The sequence below is a fragment of the Cladophialophora bantiana genome (genome assembly GCF_000835475.1).
Source record: "Cladophialophora bantiana CBS 173.52 unplaced genomic scaffold supercont1.24, whole genome shotgun sequence".
NCBI lineage: Eukaryota > Fungi > Ascomycota > Eurotiomycetes > Chaetothyriales > Herpotrichiellaceae > Cladophialophora > Cladophialophora bantiana.
In genome coordinates, this window is record NW_015971598.1 from 251,505 (window position 1) to 262,504 (window position 11,000).

Genomic DNA, 11,000 nt, shown 5'->3' on the forward strand with positions numbered 1-11,000 from the left:
CGTTATCGATAACGATTTCCCCCGCGAAAATTTTGGGTGAGCCAAGTGAGCCATGGGAATGCATACCGCATCTCCTCCGCAGCCCATCTCACTATCTTCTTGTGCTGTTCATTGGAGTCGCAGTGTTTGCCAGAAGGCCCAAAGTTCGATAATGGCAGCAGTTGGAGAACCTAGTTCGGAGATAGACACGCCCGTTTCAGTCCTGCGGCGGGATTTGACCTCAGAGAACGTCCCACTTGCCCGACGGTTTCGCGCATTATTCTCTCTCAAACACGTTGCTTCGCAGGCTCCTGGGCCACAAGCAACAGCCGCAATAGAAGCAATCGCTGCCGCCTTTGCTTCTCCTTCTGCGCTCCTGAAACATGAGTTGGCATATTGTTTGGGACAGACTAGGAACCTAGAAGCGGTACCGTTCCTTCGAGCGGTCCTCGAAAATAGGTCAGAAGATGCAATGTGTAGGCATGAGGCTGCGGAGGCGCTGGGGGCGCTGGGAGACCTGTCTAGTCTACAAATCATGCAAAAGATGAAAAACGACGATCGCGAGCCCGTGGTGGTTAGGGAGACTTGTGACATTGCCGTCGACCGCATTAATTGGGCACATTCTCAAAGCCGGCAAACCGAAAGATTGAAGTCCAGCGACTTTGCCTCCATCGACCCTGCGCCTCCTCTCCCTTTATCCTCAGAAACGCCATCAATCCCGACTCTACAGACGACCCTCCTCGACACTTCATTACCACTTTTCCAGCGATATCGTGCCATGTTCGCGCTTCGAGATCTCGCCTCTCCACCAGACCTTCCCACAGCAGAACCGGCCGTCCACGCGCTTGCCTCCGGGTTCAGAGATCCATCAGCCCTGTTCCGACACGAGGTGGCATTCGTGTTCGGGCAACTATCTCACCCAGCGTCAATACCCGCTTTGCTGGCCGTGCTGGAGAATACCAAGGAAGAAAGTATGGTGCGCCATGAGGCTGCAGAGGCGCTTGGTAGTTTGGGAGAAGAGCCAGGTGTGGAGGATATGCTGAGGCAATTCCTGGATGACCCCGAGCAGGTCGTTCGTGAGAGCGTCATTGTTGCTCTTGATATGGCCGCATATGAGAAAACCGGGGAAATGGAGTACGCCACTATTCCAACAGGGGTTGCTGCATAATTGGGTAATGCCTTAGACAGCGCGCGTGTCAGACAGAGACTGGCGTCAACTCAGTTATTTTGAACATCCTTGAAACCGCATTCGCATCTGTAAAACACGGTCGTGCCTTCGTCTGCGCTTCGTAGTTGCTTGGTATGATAGAACATTTCTGGTCGATGGCACTCCGGGCACTCCCTGGAGATGACAGCTTCGACCTGGAGATCCTCGGCATTGATAGCTTGCACTTCGGAGTGTTTTGCCCGCAGAGGAGATGGGAAAGCACTGGGCTTTGACTTTGAGGTTATGACTTTGGATGAAGTGTCCTTGGTGTATTGGAAACAATCGTCGCACTTGACCATGTCGTCTTTGTTTTCGCCCGGGACGATCCGCGGAAGGAGCGAACCACAGGCGTCGCAGAATAGGAGGCTGCCTATTGCAACCATTGTGATCTCAAAAGTGTGTGGAAAGAGGGTGGCTGATTCTTTATAGTAGACAAGTAAAATTTTAATGCTTGCTGACAGGCAAGTCTGTGAAGGCCGCGAGGCGGCTTGGATTTCCGAAGCGGGTTGCCCAAAAGGCTGTTCCTGCAGCAGCCGCTCGGCTGGTCCTAGCACGGTAAGGCTCACCGCAGTTTAACCGAGCAGATCACCGCTATCTGGAGATCCTTGACGCTTTCCCCAGTCCTTGCCCAGTCCTAACTTGTAACTAGGCCTCTCTTTCACCTCCGCATCGTGGTGCGGCAGGCTGGTGAGGTTTGTGTCAAGACAATCCGCCCGGCAATCCACAGCCCGATGCCCACTGTTTGTTGGATCTGCGCTTGATGGCGTCTTTCCTGATACCAATCTTCCCCGGTTCGACCCCTCTCACATCACTAGCGAGGCGGTCGAGATAGCCGCATCGGCAGATCGGCGCAAGATCTATCGTTCAGAAGTTGCCCTAAGCCCATGGATCTCACAGGAGATACCATCGAGGTCGTCGTCTCGCGACGGCCGCAACGTGATCCCAATGCGAGGCAACTCTCGGTGGATCAGGCTTTGCAATACACTCCTATGACAACGTCGATTCTCCCCGCTTACAGTATGCCCCCTTCACCTCGAGTGTTGGTCCCGCGCTGATTCACTTTACAGATCGCATCCCTATCCCACAGGTCGGTCGCCTCAATGACTTGCGCCTCACTTCTTCCTCCGAACGTCAGGCAGTATATCGAAGCGAACTGTACTCCTCGAGGGCCAAAGAACGTCTTTCCGTCCTGCTCGACCCCAGCCGCCTGTCTAAGATCAAATTCCCTCGTCCGCCGATTCAAAATGAAAAATCGGTCGAGACAGACCTGAACCCCATACAGAACATGGTCCTCAAGATGTCAAAAGTCGAGTATGCATTACCCTCGACAACTGCTCCTCAGCCTACAGTCAAGAAGAAAACTCTCCAAATGCCCATAACTAAACCGGCCTTTGTCGTTGAAGTACCTAAGCCACCTCCGTCTTTAACCAGAGATGACCATGTCGCTTGGCAACAAGGACGGAAAGTGAGCGATCCTTCACTAAACACCAAGCGCGTGTTGGCGACCAGCTCCAAGAAACAGAAGGATGACCAGCTGTTAGCGAGCTTTGAGAGCCACCTGGTCGACATTTTCGAAGCTCAAGATCAAATTGCCCCCCACACATCGACAGAGCGAGTCAAAATCAACAATGCTATGTTCGATGTACCAGGTGGTGAAGACGACACTGAGCCGCGTCTTGCGATCCGTGTACATGAGCAACTTCAATCGGTCATGAGCCAACTTTTGTCCTCTGGTCGCTTAGGTGATGCTTCTGTGGAGTATCTTCGACGACTCCAACGTATATGTGAGCCAGCGATAGAAGCTGCGCAGACAGTCAACTTGCAGCTCCCGTCGGATCCAACGGATGAGAACATTTCCGCTTGGTTGTCGAAACTTCACAAAGCAGAAAATGGTGCTGCATCAGCCTCTACTCTAGTCTACACCGTCCTCAGCGCTCCTCACAATCAAGATCTCATCAGTTTAGAAGCACTACAATGGTTGCCTAACGTGCTCGTGAACTTGTTCGAGAACTGTTTGATCCCCACCGTCGAGGCCCGCCCAGATGGACAAAGCAGTCAAGTCTTCAGATATTCGTCTGTCTACAGTGAACCGTTGAAACGCTTGCTAGATGCCGGCCGCAAACTTCTGGGCCTTGTTGCAAGACTGTGTGTGGACATCAAGGGAGCCGGACCCGTCGTCAACTCCACCGAATTCCTGGCGGTGAAGCTTATTTTTGTTCAGAATGCCTACAACGACAAATCGTCAGCAATTGGATCCCAAGCGTACGAACGATTGAGAAAGCATGCCATGGCGGCTGTTGCCAAACTGTACGCAGCGTTCCCCGACGAGCGATCGGCGATATTGGACGAGGTCTTGACATCCCTGGACAAGTTGCCTTCTAATAGCCGGAGCGCAAGACAATATAAACTTGGAGGTGGCAGAAATATCCAACTGGTGTCTGCTTTGTTCATGCAGCTGGTTCAGACTTCGGCCATGCAATCAGGCGTGAAGAAGCGCAAGTTGCGGCGCCCACCACGGACAGGATCTTCGAATCCTGACAGCTCAGAAGAAAGCGAGGAGTCGGCCAGCGACATGGAGGTTGATTCTGCCCCTGGGGCGGATGAAGATAAAAGGAATCCACTATCAAAGCTGGGTCAAATGGCGCAGAATCTTCTGCATGACGCGCTCAACAGTGCCCAACATATTGTGATGTGGATGGTTGACAAAGCCTCCAAGGTCACGAAGTCTGGAGATTCGCCTTACCGCAACATTCTCGATCTGTTCGTCGAAGACCTCACCCTGGTGTTCCCATCACCAGACTGGCCAGCATCTGAATTGCTTCTTTCCGTGTTGGCTCACCGGATGAAAACACTTGCCGAGACAGACAAGGCGGCTTCCACCAAGAATATGGCTCTCGAATCATTGGGGGTCATGGGGGCTGCTATTTCTCAGACTCGTGCGTCTGTTCGAAGCCTGCTTTCATCAATCACCAGAGACGGAGAACCACGCTCCACTACCATCGCCCAAGATCTGTCAGATTCAGTCAGAGATCGGCCTCATTTCTCGCTTGAAATTCAGGAGCTTGTGTCTGCCCGCGGGCCATTTTCTATCGTCAACTCCTATTTGAGCCAAAAAGGAGGGGAGAGCTTGGGAACAAAGTCTGCGAGGGCATATCTCCTTGCGAAGTACGCCACGTTGCTGAACCAAATTTCCAAACACCCACGAGATGGAGAGCGGGAGTTCAAAATCGACGCGAGGCTTACGGACACCCTCTTGGCAACACTTCAACAGCTGTCCGGATCAATTGAATATAACGAAGTCGTGGATGATTACGCTGAAGTCACCGATCGAGAGGCTACACTGGCCTACATGCTCAGTATTCTAAACGGGCAATTCTGTTGCTTGTTTCCACACATTGCCAAAACGCTCAGTTCGTCTCTTGAAAGTGATCAGGCTCAAGTTCGCAGCCGCAGCTTGAAGAGCATTGCCGCGATGTTAGAGATTGACTCAAGTCTTCTCGACTGGGAACAATCGCTAGCGGACGCTGTTCTCAAGTGTGCTTCTGACGACTCCTCCTTGGTGAGGGACTCTGCCTTGTCTCTCATTGCCAAATTCATCATGCCAAGGCCCGCACTTCAAGCGAAAGCGTTTGGGATGCTTCGCAAATGCACTGCTGATCCCAATGTCGGAGTTCAGAAAAGAGCCATGGGGCATTTGAAAGACGTCTACCTGAAAGAAGAGAGACCGAAGTTGAAAGTAGCCATTGCGGTCGAGTTCCTGCGCCGAACTGCCGATCAAGAAAGTTCCGTGGCTGAGCTTGCTAAGAAGAATCTGGCAGAGGTTTGGTTTGATTCCCACCTGACAATGGTGGACTCCGCAGCTGAGTCTGCACGTCTGGACGTCGCGATCGGGGATCTCAAATCGCACATTGTTGCATGCGTTGACACAGACGTCGCCCGTCTAGCCCCGCTCTTGAAAGAGTTCTTGATTTGGAAGTTGAAGGATTCCAAGAACACCGATCAAGTCCGAGACCTATGTGCCCGTGTTGTCAAGAAACTGCTAGACGCAGCCAATAGCTCAGAGGTGGGACCGGCAGAATTGACGACACTTGTTGCATTTGTGGAGGCTCGACCGGAAACGGTGGTGCCTGCAGACCTAACCAGTTTGAAGAGCTATCTGAAAGACTTGTCCAGGCAGGATAACATGCCGAAGTTCATTTCAGTGGTGGCTATATTTCGTTCAGTTCTACCACATCTGTCCAGCACCCAAGCTCCGCTGCTGCAAGAGGTTCAGATGGATCTTCTAAAAGCTAGTGGCAAGCTTACACAACGCGAAGTTATCGAGGAGGTCATGTCTTGTCTAAGAAGCATCGGTGGTGTTCTGCAAGATGCCACCAAGATGGTTAGGTTCACGACATCGCTAGTAAGGAATTTGCAGCGGCCGGGGATGGTCCAAGAGACCGCAGAGGCTCGTGAGAAGGAAAGTCAATCAAGGGAACTCAGAGCAAAAGAGGATAAAATGAGAGAGCAATCCCTGCGTCTGCTTGGCGCTGTGGGGAAGCATCTTGATCTGGAACGTTCTTCCAAAGAATTTCAAACCTACTGTCCTACATACAAAACGGGGTCGGTTGCAGGGTTCATTGCGGACTGCATTATGGAACACACCCTCAAAGGTCGTCCTATTGAGACCCGAGTGAGGGCTTTGGAGAGTCTTGGCCTCGTCTGTCAAGCATGGCCGGGCCAGTTCAACAAACGACATATTCGCGAAACCTTCTTCCAAGTCCTGGAGGGATCGTCATTTGGCGGTTTGGACGAAAAAGACATTGGGAGGATGCAGGTCACAGTGCTTGAGTCACTCCAAGAACTGTACCGGAAGCGTGCCACCGTCAAAGAGGACGCCAAGAAAGTCGAAGTCCAGGCGTTGAAAAACATTGGCGGGGACAGCAAGACGCGCGAGGATGAGAGTGCGCTCTCGATCATCACCAATACTCTGGTCGACCTCCTCCTCCGAATTGTCATGTCCGAGACCGGTGTAACAGCGCTGCTCGCTGCTCGAACACTGGCCAGCATCGACCATCAGGGCATGATACATCCGAAACAAAGCACATCGGCGTTTGTGGCACTGGAGACCAGCACAGATCCCCAGGTTGCCAGTGTTTCCCGGCTTGCCCACGAGCACCTGCATCAACAGCACGAGTCCGTCTGTGAAAGGGAGTATATCAATGCCGTACATGCCGCATTTCGGTATCAGAATGAGGTGTTCAAGGCTCCACAAGGAGGCATTGTTCCAGGACACCAAGCTAAACTTGCAGCAGCCTTTGCAATAATCAGCACCAGTGGTTCGAAGTACGTGAAGAAGTTCCTCAGCAACCTGATTTCGAAACTCAACACCGACTACTCCAAGTTGGATGTGGCTGGGAACGAAATTCCTGAACATCTGTTGTTTGTGCTGTTTGTGACGCAGAACCTGGCATTCTTTGAGTATAAGAAGATGGATGAGCTACTGCACGCCGTGCTACAACTCGAGCTGGCGTTTGGCAGAAACGGTGGCGAGACCGCACAGGCGATTGAGACGGATCTCCGCTTGGCCTCTGTCAGCCATATCGACAATGACGCGGCAGATTTGGTCGGGATGGAGCCAGCCCCCCCGGACGTGGTCGTGGACCCTGTCATGTTGAAGAGACTGGCGACGGCCGCTTGTGCGATCACATTGATCTCCGAGGCGAGAAACTATTTGAAGCGACAGTATGGGGTATCGCGAGATGTTACAACGGCGATGCAACAGAACAAGCAAACCAAGGAGGCGGCAAAGGAACCGGTCAAGGTGCACGGAATCAGTGGGGACAAGTTCTGGCACAACTCCAACGCGGTTCTGGAATCACTCGGCAGTACGGGCGCCATGATTGCAAGATGCCGAGAGTTTGTTGATCTTGTGGCCGTGGATGATGAGGTGAAGATTGCCGAGGAGGAAGCGGCAATCAACGCCATGCTGGACGTTGCCCCGGAGCAAGCCATGAGTGCGCAACGCGGTCGAAAGCGCAAGAGTGGACCTGGGTCAGCTGGAGGGACCCCGAAAAGAGCTCGAGGTCGGCCTCAGAAGAATGGACACGCGAGACGTTCGTCGAGCGTGGCCTCATCCGTGGGCCACGATCTTGACACAGATGTTAATGGCTGAAGCAGTATTATGAATGATGACCGTTGAACGGAATTTCTCTGGACAGTGAAAAAGGAGCAAAGCCTTGCGGTACATGGAAGGGAGGAGTTTGGCGGACATGCTGGAAGGACAGCGGCTGGGACACGGGACGAGGTGTTTTGCCGCCTGGGACTGGGCTTGCATTCTTCTCATATATGATACCCCCACAGAGCTTTCTTTTGAGGACCGACTGGTGCCGGGGTGGTTGCTAGATGCCAGAGGGTGAGAGGAGTGCAGATACAGAGGGCCGGAAGAGAGGGGAGAGAGTAGAACGAGACCTGGGAAGCGATTGGACCGCATCGAGGAAAAAGAGCTGAAAGAGCTGAGGGATTTGATAAGCGATGAGAAAGTTGTATTTCCCGGAGGAATAATATCTTGATGGTCCCCTGAAAGCAGCCATTGGAGCCACTGCAAGCCCAAGCTTGTTCCTGCTGCCGCTCTTCCGATCGCGCCCAAGCGGGTTGTTGATCTGTGTTGCGGCTTGTTTGTTCTAATACCTACGTAACAGGTTGATTCGGTTTCCCACTTGCCCTCTCTCTGTGCCCTCTGCTCTCCCCTCCCAGGCCCCTATAAGCCCAAACAGCACCAGGTACATAAGCTCGCCGTCATTCGGTCATATGTCTCGTCATATCCACGTATAGCATCATTTCTATCGTCCGCCCGTTTCTTTTTTTCCTTTGGGCTTCTTGAATTTTGGTCAATCTTCCTACAGCATTGCTAGCTCGTCTTCTTCTTCTCCTTCTTCTTCTTCTTCTTCTCTTCTCTCCTTTCTGGATATCTACCACAGTTTTCAACATGAAGTAGACCTCGCTCGCCCTCCCTTCCCTCGACAATGGAGGTCCTTCCTCGATTAGCCCGTCGCGGCCGGCAACATCTACAGCTCCGCCTGCGCCCTGTTCGCACCCTCCATATCTCTCCTCGACTGGCGCCTCCCCAACCGCTGAGACCATGCCTGCAATCCTCGAGGCCCCTGTCGACCCTGCGGATATCTCAATTGTCCTCTAGAAGCCCGCGCATGGGGACTTCCAAGCCCCCGTCGCAGCTCATCTACCGTTCCCCTGTCGGGAGGGTTCGATTCATCTCTACCAAGGAGCTCCCCAATAACAAGGGGCCATTTGTTCGCTTTTGCTACCGCGTTTTCGCATGGACGGGCATCTTCATCGTCTTCTCCGGCACCTTGGTCCTCGCTTTCTTTCTCTACGATGCCTCCACATACCGCGAAGAACCAGAGCCGACGGGCGACATCGCCGTGTCGGAAGCCGCTCTATCGCCCAGAAGAGGGGGACCAAAGAACCTACCCATCGCCGAGGTGCTAGTTGATGACGAGGATTGTGACCACATGCGAGAGCAAAAGGACAAGCCTAAATTGGTCGTTCTCGGCACCGGCTGGGGAAGCGTCGCCATGTTGAAAGAACTTCACCCGGGCGATTACCATGTTACCGTCGTCTCCCCAGACAACTATTTCCTGTTCACCCCCATGTTGCCGTCTGCCACAGTGGGAACCCTGGAACTGCGATCACTTGTCGAGCCGGTCCGCAGGATTGTCAACCGACTGAGGGGTCATTTCTTGAAGGCTGAGGCCGTCGACATCGACTTCACAGAAAGGCTGGTCGAGGTAGCTCAGGTGGACGCGGACGGCAACCGGCAACATTTCTACCTTCCCTACGACAAGTTGGTCATTGGAGTCGGCTCCACGACAAATCCCCATGGTGTCAAAGGCCTGGAACACTGTAACTTCCTCAAGACCATAGAAGATGCGCGCCTCATCAAGAATAAAGTCCTGCGGAATCTCGAACTGGCCTGTCTGCCTACCACCTCTGATCAGGAAAGACGAAGACTGCTTTCGTTTGTTATCAGCGGCGGGGGCCCTACAGGGGTTGAGTTTGCCGCAGAATTGTACGACATGCTGAACGAAGACCTCTTGAAATCATTTCCCCGGATCTTACGGAACGAAGTGTCGGTGCATGTCATCCAGTCACGAGGGCACATCCTCAACACTTATGACGAAGCCTTGTCAATCTACGCCGAGAAGAGATTCGAACATGATCACGTCGAAGTCCTCACAAATGCGCGAGTCAAGGAGGTCACCTCTGACCGAATCATCTTCTCACAGATGGAGGACGGGAAACCGGTGACAAAGGAACTGCCCATGGGATTTTGTTTATGGTCGACTGGTGTCGCGCAGACTGAACTCAGCCGCAAGGTCGCCGAAAAGTTGGGCGACTTCCAGAACAACCGACACGCTCTCGAGACCGATTCGCATCTGCGCCTCCTAGGAGCACCGCTGGGAGAGGTCTACGCTATTGGGGACTGCGCCACGGTCCAGAACAACATCGCGGACCACCTCACCACATTCCTGCGTGGGATGGCATGGGAACAGGGTAAAGACCCAGAGAAAATGCACATCACCTTTCAAGATTGGCGCAGTGTAGCGCAAAAAGTGCGCAAGAGGTTTCCCCAAGCGACGGGCCATCTCAAACGCCTCGACAAGCTTTTCCAAGAATATGACAAGGATAAATCGGGCACGTTGGATTTCGGCGAATTGCACGAATTGCTCGTCCAAATCGATTCCAAATTGACTTCTCTTCCCGCCACCGCCCAACGTGCAAATCAACAGGGCCAGTACCTCGGTCGGAAACTCAACAAGATTGCGGCCGCCATCCCAGGGTTCAAAGCCAACGAGGTCGACTTTGGCGACCTAGACGAAGCCGTCTACAAGGCTTTCGAGTACCACCACATGGGTTCCCTGGCCTATATTGGAAACGCGGCCATTTTCGATTTCGGCGGCTTGAATTTCAGCGGTGGGTTGATGGCCGTCTACTTGTGGAGAAGTATTTATTTTGCGCAAAGTGTGAGTTTTCGGACGAGGATGTTGTTGGCGATGGATTGGAGTAAGAGGGCACTTTTTGGAAGAGGTGAGTCTACCCGTTTCCCCTTTGTGGCTTCGAGCGCGGGTCAGGACTGACGGATTGAACAGATTTGATGAGCTTCTGAAGACTTCTATTATCTACGGCCTCTTGGCGATGCAAGGGAAAAGCCGACGCCGGCAATCCTTGTGGCCAGTTGTTTTCCCTGCTTTCAGAGCGGCACCAATCATAATCTTTCGCGTCGAAGAAAAAGAAGCATTCGGATAGACCGATGATTTCGATCAGTGTAGGGTCTCCGACGGTGTTGGCCGGGGGAGATTACTTACGACGCCCTCTTGGGTCAGTGAAGGGAAGATATGGGCGGAGAGATGAGACGAGAGCCCAGGTCCCGTATAGAAGAGGGACCATAGACTAGAGATGTTGGTTCTAGAAGAAAGAGCAAGACGGCGAAGCAAATGATGATGTACTCATGAAAGACCCCGCGAAGACGGCAACAGTTGAAAGAGCCGCGAGGGGACAAGGGAAGAAGAGAAAGACGACGAGTCGAATGGCACATTTTCATTCTCTCTCAGTCTTGTGGCCTTTTTGTTTCCTTTTTGCCTCTCTCCACTCTGCCCTTGTTTTCCTGCTAGCCAGTCCAGTCATCATCTATACTAATCTAGCATGAGGTTGGCGGATAATTCACTTCTCACTGCGTATTGATATAGCAACCCACTTATCCTGCTCGAGCTGCTCGATTTCTGTCTCGTTGGCAATGCTATTTGTTCATTCTTCT

At 52.7% G+C, this 11,000-nt stretch overlaps 4 protein-coding genes across 4 annotated transcripts; 3 read left to right on the forward strand and 1 right to left on the reverse strand.

The window, feature by feature from the left end:
• Positions 1-151: 151 nt before the first annotated feature.
• Positions 152-1,147, forward strand: Z519_11858 (deoxyhypusine hydroxylase; the record flags this gene model as incomplete). The annotated part of the gene is made up of 1 exon (XM_016769568.1): positions 152-1,147. The coding sequence occupies one exon, from the start codon at positions 152-154 to the stop codon at positions 1,145-1,147; it is 996 nt and encodes a 331-aa protein (XP_016614204.1).
• Positions 1,148-1,197: 50 nt separating this feature from the next.
• Positions 1,198-1,569, reverse strand: Z519_11859 (uncharacterized protein; the record flags this gene model as incomplete). The annotated part of the gene is made up of 1 exon (XM_016769569.1): positions 1,198-1,569. One exon carries the CDS (start codon positions 1,567-1,569, stop codon positions 1,198-1,200), a length of 372 nt encoding a protein of 123 aa, XP_016614205.1.
• A 501-nt stretch (positions 1,570-2,070) lies between these two features.
• Positions 2,071-7,340, forward strand: Z519_11860 (uncharacterized protein; the record flags this gene model as incomplete). The annotated part of the gene is made up of 2 exons (XM_016769570.1): positions 2,071-2,203; positions 2,254-7,340. The coding sequence occupies 2 exons, from the start codon at positions 2,071-2,073 to the stop codon at positions 7,338-7,340; spliced, it is 5,220 nt and encodes a 1,739-aa protein (XP_016614206.1).
• Positions 7,341-8,190: 850 nt separating this feature from the next.
• Positions 8,191-10,323, forward strand: Z519_11861 (uncharacterized protein; the record flags this gene model as incomplete). The annotated part of the gene is made up of 1 exon (XM_016769571.1): positions 8,191-10,323. One exon carries the CDS (start codon positions 8,191-8,193, stop codon positions 10,321-10,323), a length of 2,133 nt encoding a protein of 710 aa, XP_016614207.1.
• Between the last annotated feature and the right edge of the window lie 677 nt (positions 10,324-11,000).